The sequence below is a fragment of the Geotrypetes seraphini genome, chromosome 3, assembly GCF_902459505.1.
Source record: "Geotrypetes seraphini chromosome 3, aGeoSer1.1, whole genome shotgun sequence".
NCBI lineage: Eukaryota > Metazoa > Chordata > Amphibia > Gymnophiona > Dermophiidae > Geotrypetes > Geotrypetes seraphini.
The window spans coordinates 133,568,894-133,592,113 of record NC_047086.1 but is presented as its reverse complement, the minus strand read 5'-3'; the positions used below and the strand labels follow the sequence as shown (position 1 = coordinate 133,592,113).

The 23,220-nt window shown below is 44.0% G+C and overlaps 1 protein-coding gene across 3 annotated transcripts in view; it reads left to right on the top strand.

The window, feature by feature from the left end:
* Positions 1 to 23,220, top strand: part of LOC117358073 (serine-threonine kinase receptor-associated protein-like) — a 175,328-nt gene that overhangs the window by 99,825 nt on the left and 52,283 nt on the right. For all 3 annotated transcript variants that reach the window (XM_033939523.1, XM_033939521.1, XM_033939522.1), the window contains exon 6: positions 12,560 to 12,640. In XM_033939523.1, coding sequence (XP_033795414.1) covers positions 12,560 to 12,640 — 81 coding nt within the window. The remainder of the gene's footprint in view (positions 1 to 12,559; positions 12,641 to 23,220) is intronic.

Sequence of the window (23,220 nt, the reverse complement as noted above, 5' to 3'; positions counted from 1 at the left end):
CTTACCTCAATAATCTTCTTTGTAGTGGAAAGGCACATTAGTCTTGATGGCCTGCCCTGTCAGATATTGATTTTGCCTGCTTATTGTCTCAGACAGGTATGTGTTTCCAAAGGTGGAGATCTTCTCCTTTCAGACAGGTCTGAAGAGGAAAGAGACATCTCTATTGCTAAGAGGCAAGTGTGAGTATGGGAGATCCATAAATGTTAGTGGTAGTCGCACTCAGGTAGGTAGCTTGTTTGATCCACCTTGTTTCCGTAATGTTGTTTATTATCATTGTTTGCTTAACAATAATTGTTGCAGAGCAGAATAGAAGTGCAGTGTTCTCCCCAGAAATTTTTTCCAGCCGGGTGGCATGAAAAAGTAGCTGGGTGGCGTGGGCGAGACGGGAAATTTGGTGGTGGGGAAAATTAAGGGCTCCTTTTACAAAGATGCGTGAGCGCCTTAATGTGCGGAATAGCGTGCGCTAAATTGCCGCGCATGTAGCCGCTATCGCCTCTTAAGCAGGCGGTAGTTTTTTAGATAGCATACGCTAATCCGGTGTGTGCGCTAAAAACACTAGCGCACCTTTGTAAAAGGAGCCCTAAATGTGTACTAATTTTATTAATTATTATTTTTCAATAATCACTATGACTTCCTTTTTTTAAGGTTTGACACTTGTGCCAGAATATTTTTACTAAATTTAAGAAGTATCCAATTCTAGAAGTGAATAATTAGATATTCGCCCTCTTTCAAATGGTATGGAGATTTAAAAAAGGGAAGTGCGTTAATGAAATCATCAGGTTCAATTTAGCCATTTATTTCTGCTTGAATTTAAACAACTAAAAAAAATAAATAAATATAGCTCATCCAGTCATACAAGAAACGTCTCTACAGCATCTCTAATAATATTTTGATCACTAGATTCCTTCCTGAGGTCTCACTGAGGATATGAAATAGATGCGATCCCCACTTTCAAACCTCTTCCACATAATTTATGGAGAGGTGTTACTGAGCCTTGAAGGAGACCTGTGTGATCGCACTACAGAAAAATAAAAAAGTAGCAGATAAAAATCAAAGTGAGAGCTAGGCAAAACAGTTTAGGTAAAAATGCAGGTAATAATTAGCAATGTATTAAAAAATATTTTATTTTTATTTGCTTATAATGTCATTTGAAAGCTTTTTGATGTTAATACAGCTTTAATTTAATTCATTATAGTATGTGTGTGTGTGGCGGGGGGAACAACACCTACATCAACAGTCAAGTTAGAATAGGGTCATTAAATCCAGTGGCGTACCTAGTATATATGACAGCCAGTGCTTATCATTTTTTAATAACCCCTTCCTCTATATAAAAATAGTTATTTTTAGTAATAATCCATGAGTTACACAACAAGGGTGCACCTAGGAAAAGGCAGCATCTTAAACACTGCAGTGAGCACTAGAACACAAACACATACATTATAAAACTAAACAAGCCAGATCCTGCACAGTCAATTGATCCTGTACAGTCATTGCTAACAGAAAGCCATGTCCTTTTCATACACACAGAACAGAGATATACCCTCGCCCAATATGGAATAATCACAAGCTAAAAATAGAAATATGTAGACAAAAGTTAAACTGAAACGCCAAGAAACCAGACTCTGCATACAATGCAACACCACAGAAACAGTGACACGTACCCTAATACTATGCAAAATATAAAGACAGTAGATGTAAATTTGAAAAAACTGCTACATAACAATCACCACTTTACAAATTAACAAATATAAATAAAACAGGGAAGAGAGAAATAAGAAAATACCATTTTATTGGACTAATCCATTTTTCAATTAGTAGTAATTAGCTTTCAGAGGCCAAATCTTTCTTCAAGATAGTACAGTATTCTGCTGTTATGGTATCCTGTCCTGACCTGAGGAAAGGGGTTTAGTCCCCAAAAAACTGCCTTATTTCCATTTCCTATTGATAAACTTTAATCAATACAGTTACAATACTACTTGATTCTACGTAAAGCAACAACAAAAATTTTTTTCCACCTTTTGTCGTTTCTGCTTTAATCATCTTCTCTTCACTCTCTTCTTTCTATTCAGCGTTTGTCCTCACTCCCTTCCATGCAACATCTGTCCTCTCTCTTTGCCCCTTCCACCCAGCCTCTGCCCTCTCTCTCTCCCCCTTGCATCCACTGTCCACTCTCTCTGCCCTTTTCATCCAGTGTCTGCCCTCTCTCTATTCCATATGGCATCTTCCCTCTTTCTATGTCCCTTCAATAAACTGTATATCCTTTGCCTTTTCTCTCTTTTGTACTCTGTGCCCTTTGTACTCTGTGCCTTTGTACTCCTGTGCCCTTTCTCTCCATTTCAGCTTCACCCCCTCTCAATTTTTTTTGTTTCCACCACTTCCCCTATGCTCTGGCACCTCTACCCCTTCTCTCCCCCATGCCCTGGCATCTCTCTCCTCTCCTTCCATCTCCCCCTTCCACTCTATTATCTGGCATCTCTTCTTCTTCCTTTCTCTCCTTCCTTCCTTCCTTTCACCTGGTCTGGCATCTGTCTCCTCCCCCTTCCCCCATATGCCCTGACATCTCTCTCCCCTCCATGAGCTGGTAGCTCCTTTCCTTTCCCTCCCTCCTATGGTCTTGGCATCTCTTTCCTCTCCTCTCCCTTCTCTGGTCTTCCTTCTCCCCTCTCTCTCCCCAATTGGGTGCAGCAGCAGCACTTCTCTTCCTCTCCCCCCCTCCCCAATTGGGTGCTGTAGCAGCATTTCTCTTCCCTTCCCTCCCCTCATGCCCTGGAATCTCTCTCCTATGTCTCCCTCTGCTTCCTTGCTCTGGCACCTTTCATTCCTTTCCCTCTGGTCTGGCATTTGTCTCCTTAGTTTCCCTTCCCTCCCCTCCCCCATGCCCTGGCATCTCTTTCCGCTCTCCCACCCCCTTCATTATCTTACATCTCCACTCCTTCCTTTCTCTCCCTCCTTCCTTCCTTTCCCCTGGTCTGGCATCTGTCTCCTTCTCCCACCCATAGTCTGGTATCTCCTTTCCTTTCCCTCCCTCCTATGGTCTTGGCATCTCTTTCCTCTCCTCTCCTTTCCTTTCCCTGGTCTTCCTCCTCCCCCATTGGGTGCAGCAGGAGCATTTCTCTCCCCCCTAATTGGGTGCAGCAGTAACAGCATTTCTCTCCCCCCATCACTTCCCCCCCCCGCCTCGTTCGGCAGATTCGCTACAGGCTAAGGCAGGAGATAGGTCAGCGACGGAGGTAAGCTTACAACTTGGAGCTCTTCCTTGCTTCGGGCCTTCCTCGCTGCCGGGTCCTGCCTTTATGGAAACAGAAAGTAGGCAGGACCCGGCAGCGAGGAAGGCCCGAACCAAGCAAGAACACCAAGTTGTAAGCTTTCCTCCCTGCCCTATCTCCCGCCTTAGCCTGTAGCGAATCTATTTCTCGGACCTTCTTCATTTCTCTTAGGTATCTTCTCCCTCCGTTAGCCAGCAGCAGTTACTGAAGCACGCAGCTGCGAGCTTCCGCCTCTCCTCTTTCTGATTGGTTTCGCTTTGTGCAGGAGCGTCTTGTGCGATAAGCTGCAGAACAAAAGTAAACACGACGTCGGGGTTCTTCCTGTTTGTGCACTGGGTCATAATGAGCCTGCAGCCCCTGCCTCCAACTGCGACTGTAAAAATCGACCAGCAGTAGGAAAATTGTTTAAAAAAGTAAAGCTGAAAACCCTTTTTCTGGCGCTTAAAAAAAAAAAAAAAGTCAGGCGGAGGCGAATTTGCAGCCAAGATGACAGCCGGGCGCTCACCTAATCTAACCTGGCGGTGCGCCCGGCTGAAAGGCGCTAGGGAGAACACTGAAGTGACTTGTTAGGGAGGTTCCCATACCCCTCCTTATTTTTATTCTTATAGTGGCGTACAACTGCTTTGGGGCAAACTGAGGAGCTGCAGCACAGCCCAGTGAGAAAGGAGATGTAGCTGAAAAAAGTAGATGACGACTTCTACACAACTCATAGTGGTCAAGAATCATGTGCCTTTCTACTAGAAAGAAGATTATTAAGATGAGAACTTAATCTGCCCATCTCAAAATATTATGATTGATTATCTTCACTGCCAATTCAGCAGAAACACCAGTGTGCTGATTCTTCAGCTGGATCTTAGCAATACCTTTGATCTAGTAGATCATGATATCCTGTTGAGATGTTTAGACTCAATGGAGATCTCAGGCAAGGTCTGGAAATGGTTCCAAGGATTCTTGAAAACACAATCTTATCAAGTGATTAGTGATGGAAATTATTCTCACCCTTGGAACAATCCTTGTGGTGTACCCCAGGGCTCTCCGTTGTCGTCTACACTGTTTAACATCTATATTTCTCCACTTGGATATCTATTGCAGAGTTTAAATTTGAAATTTTACATATATGCTGATGACATCTCTATTCTGTTTCCTTTAAACAAGTTTACTGTGGAAGTCATAAATCAGATATCATCCATATTATTTCAGACAGAGCAATGGACTATTAGTTTCAGGCTAAAACTCAATACGAGAAAAACAAAATTTTTTTTAGTCAGTCCCAATGATAAAATAACAGAAACATCGCTTTGTCTTAATGGACATGTCTATCCAATAACCAATTCCATAAAAATCTTGGGTATCACGCTTGACTGCCAACTGACTTGGATCAATCACACAAATTTGGTAGTACAAAAATGTTTCTATATATTGTGGAAATTATGGACCATTAAAAAATACTTTGATCCAGTATCTTAGATTAATTGTACAATCACTGATCCTACCCATTCTGGATTATTGTAACATCATTTATTTGGGATCTTCCCAAAAGATTTTAAGAGGACTGAGAACAGTTCAGAATGCTGCGGTTCAATTGATATTTGGTCTGAAGAAGAACGACCACATTAGTCCTTATTATCGATTATTGCATTGGTTAGCGTTGGAAGCAAGAATACTAGTTAAGTTTTCTTGTATTTGTTTTAAGATGATTTCAGGAGATTCTCCAATTTATTTGTTCCCGTACTTTGAATTTTATAGACCATCAAGGATTACTAGAAGCTCTAGCTTATTTACCTATCCTAAGCCAAATGGTGTCAGATATAAGACCTTCTTTGATAGGACCTTAACATTTCAGGCAGGCAAACTTCAATGTTGACTTGGTGAATGTCTTCATCAAACCATGTCTTACTGTTCTTTTTGAAAATTAGTAAAGTCTGCTTTGTTTGATAAATTTATCACATAATTAGGTCTTTTTAATATTGTAATTATTTTATAACTTTTAATCCTGTTTTTTTTTTAAATTTTATGACATGTATGTACTTCGCTGATTGTTCAGTTTTTTATGGTGTAAACAGTCTAGAAGGTAATGACAGTATAAAAGAATAAATTTATTATTATTATTATACGTGGGCTTGTAATATAATAGTGGACATTGACAATCCCTCCATATTAATCTGAGGTCTGATGGTAAGAAACCTCAAATTGTAGCAAAGGATCTAAAGTAGTCAACCATGATTTCAATTTATTCAATGTGGATGTCCAAATTAAAAAAAAGAATACCATCAAGGAAACACTTCCAAATCAAAATAAAAGAAAAATAATGTGATGAATATATCTTCTTCAAATTCTGCCACATACAATGTTGCTACTTGAACAGTCAACAGATGCTCCCATTGCTAGCTCGTGTATCTGCTAATAATAATGCCCATCAAACCAAAAATAACTCATAAAGAACACATTTCACCAGTTGTACCAAAAAAGTAATGGAGATTGTACATGGTTGGAGTCTTTCTTCAAATAACATAGCTGTTTTTAAGAAAGGTTTGGACAATTTCCTGAAGGAAAAGTCCATAGTCTGTTATTGAGACAGACATGTGGGAAGCCACTGCTTGCCCTGGCTCAGTAGCATAGAAGGTTGCTACTTTGGGGAGTTTTGCATACTATAGCTATCAGCCTTGTAATCTCCCTGGGAATGCCCAGGCTAATTTATTGTAAACTGCCTAGAACTGAAAGGTATTGGTGGGATAGAACACATCAATGTAATGTAATGTATTGTACTAGTGACCTGGATTGGCCACCGTGAGAATATGCTGCTGGGCTATATGGACCATTGGTCTGACCAGTAAGGCAATTCTTATGTTCTTACGTTCTTATCACAAGTAATACTCCCTCCAGGAAGAATCCTAGTATACAAGGGGACCACGTCTAAAATAACCAACCAAAATTTCCTTGCAATAGGGATGGTATGCTGAACCAAGGGTCTGCTCCCTTGAGTTCATAACAGGACAAACTGAATACTGTTTTCAGCACCTCCTCCTTCTTCCTGCTCTTTGCTGCTTCCGGTCAGTTATTTCTTCTACAGCGAGCCTGCTCGATCTTCTTTGTTTTTCAAGTATTTTTGAGGTTTTTGTGCAGATTTTGTGCTTCTCTTCAGCCTGCGTGAGAGGAGTAGTCTTCGGTCTACAGCTGACAGGTGGATCCTGCAGAGATCTTCTCAGCCAACCTGCTGGAACTGTGGAGCTCAGGGTTTTCCCCTGCTGTTTGCTCACTCCTTGACTTGATCAGGAGTGCAGCACAGGCTGTAAGGGCACCAATTGTGTTTCTTCGGAGCAAACACAGTGTCTGCTGCACTTTCTTCCCCACTTCCCCCCCCCCACACACACACTCTTTGTGGTGCTTGGATTCTGGTCCCGGGGCTTGAGGCTCAGTCTGGCTGGGGCCCGACTGGCAGCTGAAGAGGCAGCTTTCCTTATAGCAGAGGTCCTCTCCTATTCCAGCTACCTCGAGAGGATCTGTGGGAAGCTGCAGCACATTTTTCTAGCATGTGGTTTTTGAGTAGGGCTGTCACAGCCCACAGGGCAGTTCGGGGGGGGGGGGAGGGAAGGAGAGGGTTCTGAAATTGTGGTTTTTGAAGTTATATGATGCTATAGCCTTGTTCCCGCGCCCCAAAATTCCTAAAATCACTGGGTTATGAGGTCCTCCAGTGAAATTACAGCTGTTTTTTTCAGCAGGAAATTCTGGCAGTGGCCAACTTGGATTTTTCACGATTTAAATTCTAAGTTCTCAAACTTCTTCAGAAAGACTCGTTTTTTATTCTAACACCAGGGATGGAGTACTCATGCTCCAATGCCATGATTTCATGCCGGATGGGCAATTGAAGAGCGCTCATGTGCTGTGTGTTCCCCTGTGCATGCTTGCGAGGCGGGAATTTTGAGTTCAGCCTCTGATCACCTTGTTAATGCTGCCAAACGACTGTTGGGATAAATAAGGAATGATTTTACACTTTTAGGGTCCAGTGATGTGGCGCCAGTGCCTAATAAAGGTTCTGATGGCCCCAAAGTAAAAAAAAAAAAGCGGTTTAATCCTCCACTTGAAAGGGGTTATCAGTCCTCTATGTCCTTTCTGTTTGACTTTGTGAACTTGCACTGGCAAGCCTATGTCAGCAGTGCTGTGGCACCTTCTGGGTCAGCTGGAGAATGACCACCTATGCAGCCTCCCAATATTCCAGTATCTGCTTCTTCATGGAGGTCCATTTCTTCTTGGACACCGACAACTGGTCTGACGGGGTCCCTGAGGATGATGATCCTCTCTTCCAGAGAGATGCCTTGGTTAGAGACGATGAGACACTGGGCGAAGTGGATCAGGGTCTGAGTGCTGCTGCGGATTGGACGAGGACCCCTCAGTTTGCAGGCTGTTTAAGTCTACTGCTCTGACAGATCTGCTGATTGAGTCTCTGAAGGAGCTCAAAATCGATCTTCCTCAGCCTGCTTCCTACTGTTCACTGTTGAGTGAGGTCTGCTCTCAGCCTACCAATATTTCTGCACCACAGATGCTTCCTTCGGTTTCATGTCCTGGAACAGTATTTTAAATTCAAGGCTCTTCCGTTCGGCCTGGCTACACCCCCCCCCCCCCCCAGAACTTCACCAAGGAGATGGTTGTAGTGGAAGCTCACCTGCGCAAACTGGGTTGGCTAGTCCACCCTTACCTGGATGACTAGCTCATCAGAGCACCCTCACGGGAGGGAGCGGAAAGAGCAGTTCAGACCAGCTTATCGACACTTCAAGGTCTGAGATGGATTGTCAACTTAAAGAAGAGCCAGCTGTAGCTCGTTCAGTCCTTAGAGTATCTGGGTGTCAGATTTGACACAGAGAAAGGCCAAGAGTTTCTTCCAGAGCCACACAGACAGAAACTTGGAGCCAAATTTCAACTCTCCTGGCGCAGCAGTCTCTATCGGTCTGGAATTATCTTCAAGTTCTGGGCTTGATGGCGGCCATGATAGAAGTGATTCCTTGAACAAGAGTGCATATGCACCCCCTGCAGCACTCTTCTTTCTCGCTGGTCTCCACAGAAGGACCCTCTGCATATTAAACTGCTCTGGATGTTGGAGGCCCACTGCAGCATGTCCTAGTGGCTTTGCCCTCAGTCACTGTTCTCCAAGATGCCACTAAGGATTGACTCTTAGACCAAGCTGACAACAGATAAGAACATAAGAAGTTGCCTCCACTGGGTCAGACCAGGGGTCCATCGCGCCCAGCAGTCCGCTCCTGCGGCGGCCCATCAGGTCCATGACCTATAAGTGATCCTTTGACTAAAACCTTTCAATCCTCATTATTCTTCTATCCATACCCTTTTATGGATGCTGGACTGTGAATGATACTGCGAGGATCACCCTGTGTAGGGCGATGGTCTCCATCACAATGCCATTGGTCCATCAACAGGCTGGAGCTCTGGGCCATCCAGTTGGTGCTGATTCAGTTTCAGCCCTGGTTATCAAACAAAGTGGTCAGAGTGTTTTCCGACAACGTGACAGAAGTGGCTTACATCAACTGGCAAGGAGGCCCCAGAAGAAGACGAAAGCTCTCTTCTGCTGGGCAGAGACTCATCTTCTGGCCATCACTGCAGCTCATGTTACCGGAGTGCAAAATGGGCAGGCAGATTTCCTCAGGAGGTAGACTCTGGACCCGGAAGACTCCCACCTCAAGCATTTCAGAGCATCATTGACCATTGGGGCTGCCCTACATTTGATTTCATGGCGATGGTGAGCAACAAAAAAGCGGTGAGATTCTTCTGCCACAGATACAAGCACAGAAGCGCTGAGATCAATGTGCTGGTTTATCCTTGGCCAATGGACAAACTCCTGTATGTGTTCTCTCCCTGGCTTATGGTCAGAAGAGTCCTGAGAAGAGTGACCAGACATCAGGGTCAGGTTATCCTAGTAGCACTGGACTGACCTCGATGTCCCTGGTATGCAGACCTAGTGTGTCTTCAGATTGGCTGACCTGTGAGACTTCAGCCATTCCAGGGTCTTCTCTCTCAAGGTCCAATTGTCCTACAAGATCTGGAGCACTTTGGTCTCATGGCATGGCTCTTGAACACTCAGCTTCGAACTGAAAAGAATACTTGGTTCTGGTTGTATGCACTCTTTTGAAGCTTGCCACTTTCGCAGCATGCACTATGGCATGGGATACCTTCCAACACTGGTGCCACAAGGAGCAGCTGGATCTTACACAGCTTCAGTTTCTGCTGTCCTTTCCTTTCTTTGAGAAGGTTTGGATATGGTGCTGGCGGTTTCCTCACTGAAAGTTCAAGTGGCTGTAATTTCTTGTTTCAGATCCAAGGGTGCCAGATGTTCTCTTTCTGCATGCCCAGATGCTGTCAGGTACTTCAAGGGTGCTGTAATACTGTGGCTCCTGGTTCTCCAGCCCTTGTCTGTCCTGGAATTTGAATATCGTGTTGGAAGGGCTCTTGAGGGCTCTGTTTGAGACCTTTCAGGATGCTACCCTAATGGATTTGACTATCAAAATGGTGTTTCTTGTTGCCATCACTTCTGCGAGGCGTGCTTCTGAACTGCAAGCCTTGTCATGCAGGCACCCTTACTTGCATATCACAGAGGCTGGGGTTTTCTTGAGGTTCATTCCCTCTTTCTTGCAAAATGTGGTCTTGACATTTCAGATCAACCAGGAAGTCTGTCTTCCAGCTTTCCAGCTCTCAGGTTCTAAGAAGACGGATAAGGTCCTGAAGTCCTGGATGACTGGAGGGCTATTTTGCGTTACCTGGAGGTTACAAACGACTTTCGCCTCTTGAATTACCTGTTTGTGTTGATGAATCTAGCTAAGAAGGGGAGGCTGACTTCTAAGGCTACCGTTTCAAGATTGATTAGGTCAGCTATTTTGTCCTGCTACATTGTATGCGACAGGCAGCCTACCTTCCCTCTTGGAGCGCATTTGATGAGAGGGATTGCCTCTTCCTGGGCTGAAGCCAGGATAATTCCTTGTGATGACATTTGCTAGGTAGCGACTTGGTCGCTCCTTCAAACTTTCACCAAATTTTATAGGGTGAACATAGCAGCCCAAGAGGACTTCTTCTTTGGTGCCTCTGTTTTTTGGGTAGGCTTATCTCTCCCACCCGGGGTTTCTGGGACTGTTTAGGCACATCCCTTGGTTCATCATACCATCTCTTTTGCTCTGGAAAAGAGATTACCTTCTTACCTTCATAATATCTTTTCCAATAGATAGAGATGGTATTCTGAACCTTTTGCCCATCATTGTCGATGTGCCTGCCTGGACCTACTACTACCTGAAGGCTGCATCTCTGACCTTTCTGCCAGCCATTGTGAATTGGAAGAAATTATATTTGAATATATACAGTTACTTAGGGTTTTCCCCACAGTTTCACAATTTATTATGGATTTTTGCTAATAAAGTTTGGTATTTGTTCCTTTCCTCTCTGTGGCATGTTTCTAAGCTCTGTGTTTATATTTATGAGCAGGTCAAAGTCTTGTTGAGGGGATCTCCTCATTCTTCTGCTGTTCTCTCCTGTAGGGCTGTCGCCAGCCTTGAAACTAACCGACGGGGGGCAGCAGAGCAGGGAGAAGTAGGAGGTGCTTAAAACAGTATTCAGTATCTCCTACAACAGACTCGCAGGAATGGATGCAAGACCCTTGGTTCATCATACCATCCCTATCTACTGAAAAACATATTATCAAGGTAAGAACCTAATCTCTTTTTAGATGGAATTAAGGTTAAGATCTGTAGTTCTCTAAGTATGTGTGATGTGTCCTGCATCTTCACCTTGTTCATATAAGTTCATAACATCGGTTATAAGTTCATAACATTGGTTCCTTGTTGGCCATGCCTGTCCTCTTTTAAGTGAGCCTGGTAGCAAGGGATTTCCAAATATGAAAATATAATGTCCTGCTTCTCCATCGTAGCAGTTACCATAACCCCTAGTCAAATGCATTACAAGGATCTCAGTATTCTAATGAGCATTACATGTAATGCACTAAAGGGAACACCTGACTGTCCTCCCCTCCCCAGTAATAAAATATTGCTTCCAAAATTTTCCGACAGTTCTGGAGCTGCCGGTAGCTGCTGTGCCTGTGCTATGTGAGCACACAACACATGTACAGCAGCTACTCCCAAAATAAATGCCCATTCCCTCCTGCCTCAGGGTGCTCCTACCTAACCTAGCCTACAGGCAACACCCCCTGACACCCCCCCCCACACCTTTAATAGAAGAAAATGCAGGAGGAATACCTCCTGCCTCAGGCCCACCTACTTGGCCTATGACTGCCCCCCCCCCCCCCCCCAACGGCAAGAGGGATGCCCACTCCCTCCTGCAGGCAGGCCAGCCTCTTCAAAATGTGCCTTCCCCTTCCCGGTGCATCCTGGGATGCACTGGGAGGGACCTAAGGCTCTGATTGGCTCAGGTGTCCAAGGCCTCTACCCCCTATGACTCTAATTGGCTCAGGGACTTAAGACCTCTCTCCTGTGGAAGGGTACACACACAACAGCTGCATCCATTTAAAATAGCTGCTTTCTCGTCCCCGATCAACTGAGCCGCCGGACACCCTGAAGCCACCAGCGGTTTTAATAATAATAATAAATTTATTCTTGTATATCGCCCTACCACAAAGTTCCAGGCGGTTAAAAACAAAGAAGAACTGTGCAATCAGTGAAAAATCCATCAGGTAAAATATAAAAAAGATGATTAAATAAAAGAAGAATATTACATAATTATTTGACAAACTTATCACACAAGTGTGTTTTTAAAAATTTTCTAAAAACATAAGAGTCTCTTTGACTTCCCTTGCTGCTCAGCTGTTTGGGGCTTCCCCTGCCACCTCAGCTTATAGCAGCCGAGCCGACAGGAGAAGCCCTAAACTGCTGAGCAGCAGGGGAAGTTGCTTTGGGGAATCCTGCTGCTCAGTTGATTGGGGCAGGGAGAACAGCTTGACAGCCTAACATGGAGAAGAGCTGTGACTAGCGATTGCTCTTCTGAGTAAGTGCCAGGTACAGTTTCTTCCCCTTTTACTGGCGATTCTCTGCAGGAATAGGTTGCATATAATTTGCATGCTATTGTGCTAAGCATCGCCAGCAAAACAAAAATTTGCTCCCACCATGGTACTTTTTGCCGTGGTGTCAGAGCTTTGTGCATCCTGCCCTCAGTATTAAACTATAAACTATCCTGAACTGTATACTGAATGTCTTCTCTGTTGCAGAATAATATTTAGGAGTTTTTCAAGCATTCACTAGAGCTTTCTTTAGTTTAATTCCTTGTTTATCTGCTTTTCTTTTCCTGTTGAGATTTGGGACAAGCGTATGGCGAAAGAAGCACGAAGAGTGATAAATGGACCTCATATTTGTGGCCCCGGTATTGATATCAAGGTAAACAATGTTTTTGTTTATCTAAGGGCAGGCAAGATGAATAAATCACAGAAGAGGGTGATGTTCTCATTCAGTGCCAACATATAGAATTTCCTAGAGAGGTTTTTCCTAGCATGTGGAAAATCTCCAGCCTCGCTGTCTCTATGTGTCCATTGGATCTATTTTTCCCTTACTCTGGCAAAACGTTTCTTCTTATCAAATTAGACTTCTCAACCAATTTGATTTTTCAGTTCTGGCTGGTACTTTTCAAAGCATTTTAAACCTGTATCTGTGTAAGTTTGCAGATGATATCAAAATCTGTAGTAAGGTAGACCCCCTTGATGGTGTAGATAACATGAAGAAGGACGTATTAAAGCTTGAAGAATGGTCCGGAATTTGGCAGCTTAAATTTAATGCTAAGAAATGCATTTCATTTGCAAAAACCTGAGGGAATGATACAGTTTTGGGGGTGAAGAACTTTTGGTGATTTTCTTCTGCGGGGTACAGAGGCATCTTATCTGCAGACCAGACATGGACTTTGATTGCCTACGCCCTTTTTGCACCCCTTCGGGCATTTACTTTCAAGTTGAATGAGACCACAACTGCCTTCCAGGATTAAAGCTCAGCTTATTGTTCTATGACTGTGGACATAGACTGCGGGATGTGAGTGGGGGGATTCAGAGGGGCTCCTGCTCCTCACATGGTGGGGTGTGCCAAATTTACTGTTGGTGAGAGTGAGTGGTGGTATTTGTGTTTTTGATGGAGGAATGCTGTGGTCTTCCATCATCTTCCCCCCTTCCCCTCACTGTTGGTTGCGGGCCTTGCCAGGGGGGATCCTGGGAGATTCAAGAAGCATGTTCTCTAGGGCACAGTTCTTCAACCATCAGTCCGCAAAAAAATCTTGCCGGTCTGCGAAGGATTCGGGTCCCCGCCGCAACGAAAGGTGCCGGCGTCAGCTGACTTGCAACTTCCTGTTGCCGTCGCTGTGCCGGGACTCCTGTTGCGTATGCTTCCTGCCTTGTCTCCGCACCTCCAGACCATCAGCGGCAGCTCTGTGTGCTTTTAACTTCGGCACAGAGCTGCCCCTAAGCAGTAGTTTAGCGCAGTTTCATGAGGCAGCCTCGGGGCCTTTGCTAGGCTGGCCCGTTTCGATGATGCAATGTGGGCCGGCCTAGCAAGGCCCCGAGGCTGCCTCATGAAACCGCGCTAAACTACTGCTTAGGGGCAGCTCTGTGCCGAAGTTAAAAGCACACAGAGCTGCCGCTTGCCTAAAGACTCTTGGGCCGCTGAAGGAGGGCAAAGAGCAGCTGTCCTGGAGGTTTCCCTTCCTCTCGCCTTTGCAGGTCCCTTTTTTCCACCTTTTTTTTCTTCAAACGGCAACGGGCCCCAGCATCGACATCAAGTAGGTTCCACTGTTCCTTGCAAGCGGTTCTGCTCGGACAAAGCTTCCCCTCTGACATAAGCCACACTCAGGGGAAAGAAAGTGACCCACATAGGTGAGGGGAAGGGGGGCAGATGATGGAAGTTGGGGGGGAGAGAGCGAGAAGGGGCAGATGATGGTATGGAGGAGATGAGAGAGAGAAGGGGACAGATGATGGAAGTGAGAAGAAGGGAGAGAGAGCAGAAGGCAGATGGATGCCAGTTGAGAGGGGAGAGCAGATGCTGAATGGAAGTGGGGAAAGAACACATACTGGATGGAAGGAGGAGATAAATAAAGGGGGAAGAAAATAGTAAGATAATTGAGGGGTGAGGGAAAGGGGTGACAAGCTGTGGGTAGACACAGTGAAAAGAGGGAAACAGGATTAAATAATAAGAAAGAATTTAATTTAGATGGAGGCAGAATATAGAGAAGGAAAACCAGAGAAGAAAAGGGAAGAGAGAGCAGAGAACGATATCAGATCTGAGTGGAGGAAATGAGAAGAGAGAAATGCTAAAAACCACAGGGGGGAGGGAAGGACTGAGATGCCAGACCATGAGGGGAACAGAAGGAAGATGATGGATGCCAGACCAAATTGGGGGGGGGGGCAGGAGGAGAGATGGCAGAGAAAGACAGACAGTGAATGGAAGGGGCAGATGCTGGACTGAAGAGACAGAGAAGGTTATCATGCCGCTGTACCGGGCCATGGTACGCCCTCACCTGGAGTACTGCGTCCAGCACTGGTCACCGTACATGAAGAAGGACATGGTACTACTCGACAGGGTCCAGAGAAGAGCGACTAAGATGGTTAAGGGGTTGGATGAGCGAAAGATTAGAGAAACTGGGCCTCTTCTCCCTCGAACAGAGGAGATTAAGAGGAGACATGATCGAAACATTCAAGATACTGAAGGGATTAGACTTAGTAGAGAAGGACACTATTCACCCTCTCCAAGGTAGGGAGAACGATAGGGCACTCTCTAAAGTTGAAAGGGGATAGATTCCGTACAAACGTAAGGAAGTTCTGTGGTAGAAAGCTGGACCGCTCTTCCAGAGGCTGTTATAGGGGAAAACACCCTGCAAGGATTCAAGACAAAGTTAGACAAGTTCTTGCTGAACAAGAACGTGCGCTGGTAGGGCTAGTCTCAGTTAGGGTGCTGGTCTTAGACCAGAGGGCCGCCGCGTGAGCGGACTGCTGGGCATGATGGACCACTGGTCAGACCCAGCAGTGGCAATTCTTATGTTCTTAGGGCAGACGCTGGATGGAAGAGAGTGAAAAGGCAATGAAAGCAGAAACCAGAGACGACAAAAGGTAGAAAAAAATAATTTTATTTCTATCTTGTGATTCAAATATATCAAATTTGAAATATGTATCTTGCTAGACATAACTGGGGAGTGCAAAGCCCAGGCAGTGCTTCTTTAGCTTCCAGATGGCTTAGGGCTCTCTCTGACCAGGGGGCAGTTGCCCTAGTTTCACTCCCCTTACACCATTCCTGTCATGTGTGACTGTGGTATTCTGTTACATGATATTTATGTAGCATTCTGTAATAATTTGATTTATTCAGTTTTCTTGATAGTAGAGGGGATATATGTGAAGGGGAGGGGAGACAGGGGTTTTTGTTGATCTTTGCCCTGTATTATTTGTAAAATGACAATTGTATAGAATATTATTTCTTTTTATACTTTAATAAAATATGTTCAATATAAAATCATAACTATTTGAGGCTTGTGCAGATGGTATCAGATGGTTTGTGGGACCGAGCTCGTGGGGACGGGGTGGCGATGGTTTTTTAAAAAATTTCAGTCTTAGTAGTTTGCCGGTTCACGAAATAATTATTTTATTTCCGCCGGTCCATAGGTGTAAAAAGGGTGAAGAACACTGCTCTAGGGGACAAAATGGGATTGTGTTTGTTGTTGTTAGCCACCTTTCGGGGTGGCTTTGAGTGCATGAGGGACCCTGGGGCCATTGTATATGTCTTCTTGGGTGGCTTTGGGTTGTCCTGGGCTCTGATTTCTTGTAGTAGGGTGGTTATGTGTGTATGTGTGTGTCAGAGTATCTGCCTGCTGAAGATGCTTACTTCCTGATTGTATAGTGGGAAGTCTGGCTGATCCGACGGGAGAGGTTGTGAGGGGAGGTTGGGATGGGGGGTTGGGGAGAGCTGTTTGCAATTTTCCCGAGTTAGGATCTTTTTTCCACTTTGATAGATGGCGGGTTTCAAAATTGTCTCCTATAATGTTAGGGAGTTGAACTCTCCCCACAAACGTACAGCATTGTTCAGAGAGCTAGTGTGTCTTCAAGCGAAGGTATGCTTCCTACAAGAGTCCCATCTTTCCAGATCCCATGAACGGTACTTGTGGGATTCTAGATTCCCTTTGATGTATTGGGCTTCTATGGGGGCCTCCAAAATGAGAGGGATGGGCATTCTGTTAGCCAGGACCCTGCCAAGGGAGGTTAAGTGAGTGGTCCAGGATCCCCAAGAATGTTATATTCTTGTAGTGGAGGTTCTCCAAGGTTGCACTTACACTTTTGCTAATCTCAGTGCACCGAATGAGGGACAGGGAGACTGTTTCTAAGAGATGACATCTAAGATATTACAATATAAAAAGGGCTCGCTGATCATTGGGCTCGTACTTTAGAATAGATTTTATTTTAATAGAGAGAAAATTGCTTCATAGGTTGAACTGAGCTGGAATTGAGCTGCAGAGTTGGTCTGACCACTCACTCAATGAAGAAATTCTTTCTCTATTAAAATAAAGTATTCTAGAGTACAAGTGGTGAATGGATGAAAAATAAGTGTAGTCCCGGTCTCTAGGGTGCAGTCATTTCCACCCATCCTCCAAGTTAAGATCTCAGAGGAAGCGGCGCAGTTCAACCTTATCCCTCCTACCATAGGTTACTTGGCTGCCAGAGTTATCCAAAGATGGAAAAAGTGTCACATTCAGGTCGCCCTCCCAACTATCTTTATCTTTATAGTGTAATATTTTAGATGTCATCTCTTGGAAAAAGTCCCCCTGCCCCTCATTCGGTGCACAGAGATTAGCAAAAGTGTAGGTGCAACCCTGGAGAACTCCCACCACAAGAATATAACATCCCTGGGGATCCTGGACCACTCACTTAACCTCCAGTAGCAGGGTCCTGGCTAACAGAATGTCCACCCCTCTCAAGTGGTTATATCTTGATGGGGGTCGTCTAAAGCACAGGTCATACATATGTGAGGCAGAATGATAGTCTCCTGGATGATCCTGAGATCCTTTGTAGGATTCAGACTGTTATCGATGAAAATATCCAGTTTAATGTGGGCATTGAGACTTCCCAGGGGGCAGTTTGGGAAGGTTTAAAGGCAGTAGTGTGAGGTCATCTTATCTCGGTGACGACCCATAAGAAGAGATAGAGGCACAGGAGGTTCTAGGTCTTCGCCATATTGTTGCCAAGTTAGAGGGGACTCATAAACATCAACCATGGGAGGGAGGGGTCTTTAACTGCCTTCGGGAGGCCCTAGAGCCTTGCAGGCATATGAGTTTGAATATGTGCAGTTTCAGGCCCAGCTCCTTCAGCAGAAATATTTTGAATAGGAGGAGTGTGTGGCATAGTGGTTGGAGCTACAGCATCAGCACCCTGGGGTTGTGGGTTCAAACCCTGCACTGCTCCTTGTGACCCTGGGCAAGTCACTCAGTCCTCCATAGCCCTAGGTACATTAGATAGATTGTGAGCCCACTGGGACAAATAGGGAATATGTTTGAGTACCTGATTGCAAAACCACTTAGATAACCTTGATAGGTGGTATATAAAAACCTAATAAAACTTGAAACTTGAATATAGCAATAAAGCTTCTCGCATGATGGCCAATACATTGAAACTCAGAAGGTCTAGTACCAATTGGTTCTGTATTAAGCGACTCTCTGGGGGTGAGGTACGAACTGAGCGCAAAATACGGGACTGCTTTTTGCAATTCTATAAGACTCTATACTATGCAGAGGATGAGGCCTCAGAAGCTGACATAACAACTTATCTCGACTTGCTGCAGTTCAACTCTATTATGGCCATGGGTGCTCTGAGACTGGATAGACCAATTAACCTTAATTGAGGTGCTTCGGGCAATGAAGCTGGGCAAATCGCCCAGATTGGATGGCTTTATGCTCAAATTCTACAGAACCTTTCAAGATTTGCTTCTCCCGTTACTTCTATCTTTATTTAACTTCTTGGAGGCTGGTAGCCAGCTCCCACACTTTATGCATCTTGCAGGGATTACTGTACTCTATAAGGAGGGGGAAGGATCCTGTGACCTGATCCTCTTATCGACCAGTCTCATCGTTGGGAGTGGATACTAAGATTTTTGCTTGAGTTCTTGTAGACAGGTTGATGAGAGGAGAAAAAGAGGGAAGAGGACATTCTCTTTCTGAGAGGAGAAGAGTAGAAGACATATGTTTGGGTAAGTGTACATTATTTTGCTCTGAGCTTTGATAAGTTTGGGAGGAAAAGCTCAATTGTAAGTTCCCTTCAATAGACAGTTTAGAGCTTAAAAAAGCAAACTTTACTTAGCTTGTTTCCATAGGATAATAGCCTTTTATAGTTCTACAGTTTTGTAACTTGAACCTTCTGCTAGAGATAGTTTCAGGCAGGCAGAGCAGGGTCTGGCTTAATCTCCATTCCCACTCATCTAGCTCATTTCTTTACATATTGTCGTAATTTATTGCCAATTATTCTAATTAGGACAACAGGAGAACTCTTTATATCTCATTACCTGCAAAGAAACAAGCACTAAATAAAGCATACAATATAACCCTAAAACTATCTAAGAAACAAGCATTAAATAAAGCATATAATATAATCCTATGGCTCTCTATATTTAATATATTCCTAGTAGTTTAATAAGGTTTAATTAATTAATCAGCTCAATAATAAGATGCAGACAGTACTCCAGCAGCAAGAGGGGAGCTATCCAGTCTTTTGCACTGTCACATGTATGATTTTCTCTCGGTTGGCGGGAAGTTATATGTGTGTGCTTGCTGCAAAGAGCTCCTAGCTCTCAGAGAACGAGTATGTTCTCTTGAGGCTAGAATAGCAGACTTAGAGGAGCTGAGGGAGACAGAAAAGTGCATAGAGGAGACCTACAGGGATGTTGTAGAGAAGTCCCACCTCCAGTCTGGTAGCTCCTGTGCTGCCTTGGAGGAGAGAGATCTCCTAGAAGGAGAGCATCACCCTGGTAAAGTAGGAAATAATCCTGTAGCTAGGACCTGCCCACCAGGGGATGCAATATCCTCTTGCACCGAGGATACGTTTCCAGGGACTTCTGCCCAGGAGGGAATGGTTAGGACAGCTGTTGTAGTTGGTAATTCGATCATTAAGCATGTAGATAGCTGGGTGGCTGGTGGGCCTGAGGATTGCTTGGTCACTTGCCTGCGTGGTGCAAAAGTGGCAACCTTGCACGTCACTTAGATAGGATTTTAGATAGTGCTGGGGAGGATCCAGCTGTCTTGGTTCACATAGGTAGATATAATAGGCATCTCAGAGACCTGGTAATAGGATAACAATCAATGGGACACTGTATTACCTGGGTACAAATTATATCGCAAGGATAGAGTAGATTAAATTGGAGGGGGGGGGGTTGCGCTATATGTTAAAGAGGGAATTGAATCAAGTAAAATAAACATTCTGAATGACAAAGGTAGCAGTGGAATCCATATGGATAGAAATTCCATGTGTGAAGGGAAGGAATATAAAGATAGGGTTATGCTATCGTCCCTCAGGACAAAATGAGTAGACAGATGAAGAAATATTTTCAGAGATTAGGAAAGCTGGAGAATTGTGCAATAGTATAATAATGAATGATATCAATTACCCGCAAAATACACAGTAACTCTGTCCTCTTCTATTAAGAATGAGGCAATTGAAACAAAGCACCTAAGTGGATAAAAAGACCTCACATAATAGAATGGAACTTAACATAACATCTGCTACTGAAAGCAAGTAAGTTCACTTATCATCGGTCAGAAAAAAAACTCCACTTCAGTGCAGCAAAATTTCTTAAGTGCCTCAATCAACAATAGGAAAACACAAAAATAGAAAAGTCATAATCCTGCTCACATTCAGTATTCATGGAAGTTCACACTATAGCAGTCCTTTACTAGTGAACCATTTACAAAATCTTAATGGTATAGGAGCAAAGGGAAGAAGAAAAGCAGTGCTGTATCCCAGAGTGCAATAGTCAAAGGCTGCCACAAATAAAGTCAGAACAGGCCAGAACACAATCCAAATCCTCCCCCCCCCCCTTAATATGTCATTATCATAGAGTACACTCCAGCATACTGAAAACTTGATCCAGCAAAATAATCATTCAGTTCAAGGAAACAGTTCAAAACAGTCAAAAATCCAGTAGCAGCCTATAGAGAAAAAAAGCATTACTTAGCTTTAGTCACTGCACAGCTTAGCCAACTCACTTCTCTGTTGACTATTGCACTCTGGGATCAAAGAGAAAAAGGGGCGCTCAGGGAGGATAAGGCCATAGCGGAGAAACTAAATGAATTCTTTGCTTCGGTCTTTACAGAAAATGATGTAAGAAATCTACCTGAACCGGAAAAGGTTTTCTAGGGTGATGATGCGGAGGAACTGAAAGAAATCTCGATGAATCTGGAAGATGTATTAAGCCAAATTGACAAGTTAAAAAGTGATAAATCACCTAGACCGGATGGTATACATCCAAGGGTACTAAAAGAACATGGAATTGCTATCCTGCTGTTAGTGATCTGTAACCTGTTGCTAAAATCGTCTGTAGTGCCTGAAGATTGGAAATTGGCCAATGCTACTCCGATTTTTAAAAAAGTTTCCAGGGAAGATCCAGGAAATTGAAGACCGGTAAGCCTGACTTCAGTGCCGGGCAAAATGATGGAAACATGTAGACAAACATGATTTAATGAGACAGAGTCAGCATGGGTTCAGCCAAGGGAGATCTTGCCTCACCAATTTGCTTGATTTCTTTGAAGGTGTGAATAAACATGTGGATAAAGGTGAGCCGGTTGATGTAGTGTATGTAGAATTTCAGAAAGCTTTTGACAAAGTTCCTCATGAGAGGCTTCTGAGAAAATTAAAGTCATAGGATTGGTGGCAAAGTTCAATTGTGGATTAGGAATTGGTTATCAGATTGAAAATAAAGGGTAGGGTTAAATGGTCATTTTTCTCAATGGAGGATAGTAAACAGTGGAGTGCCGCAGGGATCTGTACTGGGACCAGTGCTATTTAATTTATTTATAAATAATCTGGAAATTGGAACAACAAATGAGGTGATTAAATTTGCAGATGACACTAAACTGTTCAAAGTTGTTAAAATGCATGCAGATTGTGAAAAATTGCAGGCAGACCTTAGGAAATTGGAAGCCTGGGCGTCCAAGTTGCAGATGAAATTTAATGTGGACAAATGCAAAACAATTCACATTGGGAAGAATAACCCAAATAATAGTTACCGGATGCTAGGGTCCACCATGGGGGTCAGCGCCCAAGAAAAGGATTTGGGTGTCATTGTAGACAATATGATGAAGCTTTATGCTCAATGTGCTGCAGCTAAAAAAGCAAACAAGATGCTAGGAATTATTTTTAAAAAGGGATGATTAACAGGTCTAAAAATACCTCTGTATCGCTCCATGATGCAACCTCACCTGGAGTATTGTGTTCAGTTCTGGTCTCTTTATCTCAAGAAAGATATAGCGGCACTAGAAAAGGTTCAAAGAGGAGCAGCCAAGATGATAAAGGGGATTGAAATCCTCTCGTATGAGGAAAGACTAAAAAGGTCAGGTCTCCAGCTTGGAAAAGAGGCGGTTGAGGAGAGATATGATTGAAGTCTACAAAATCCTGAGTGGAGTAGAACGTGTATAAGTGGATCAATTTTCACTCCATCAAAAATTACAAAGATTAGGGGACACTAGATGAAGTTACAGGGAAATACTTTTAAAACTAATAGGAAATATTTTTTCACTCAGAATTTAATTAAGCTCTGAAACGCATTGCTAGAAGTTGTGGTAAAAGCGGATAGCGTAACTGGTTTTAAGAAGGGTTTGGACAATTTCCTGGAGGAAAACTTCCTGGAGGACAATTTCCTGAAATCTGTTATTGAGAAAGACATGGGGCAAGCCACTGCTTGCCCTGGATCAGTAGCATGAAATGTTACTACTCTTTGCGGTTTGGCCAGGTACTAGTGACCTGGATTGACCACTGTGAGAACAGGCTACTGGGCTTGATGGAATTGATTGGACCCAGTAAAGCTATTCTTATGTTCCTATGGTACCCTGGCTGGTGTATCCTGATCAGTCTGGCTTTAGCACTGATGATAGGTGGGCGATAACATCCAATGGGTGGTAAACCTGAGAGAGTAAGCAACACGGTCTAACCAGCAAGCGGTCTTTTTGTCGGATGATGCAGAAAAGGTGTTTGACCATGTCTCCTGGTTGTTTTTGTTTCAACTCTTGGCATGTAATGGTTTGTGGCCTCAGATGATAAACTTAAATAGAATCATGATGGCAGATAAAGGCCAAATGGCCCATCTAGTCTGCCTATCCACAGGTCGTGTCGAGATGGAAAACGACATATTCTTTCCCATGGGACCCTCGGTCACAAGGGGGCACCCGCTTAAACTCAGAGGAGGGAAATTTAGTGGTGACACCAGGAAGTACTTCTTCACGGAAAGGGTGGTGGATCATTGGAACAAACTTCCAAGGCAGGTGATCAAGGCCGCCAGCGTGCTCGACTTTAAGAATAGATGGGATATCCACGTGGGATCCCTACGAAGGTCGAGCTAAGGAACTAAGTCATCAACAATCAGACTTAATGGGGTGGGTCAGTAGAGTGGGCAGACTTGATGGGCTGTGGCCCTTTTCTGCCATCATCTTTCTATGTTTCTAACCATTATCTCTTTCTTTCTCTGAGAGATCCCACATGCCTATCCCAGGCTCTCTTGAATTCAGACACAGTCACTGTTTCCACCACCTCTTCTAGGAGACTGTTCCACGCATCTACCATAAAAAAGTATTTCCTCAGATTACTCCATAGCCTATCACCTCTTATCTTCATCCTATGCCCTCTCATTGCAGAGTTTCCTTTCAAATAAAAGAGACTTGACTCATGCGCATTTACATTATTTAGTTATTTAAACGTCTCTATCATATCTCCACTCTCCCGCCTTTCCCCCAAAGTACCCAG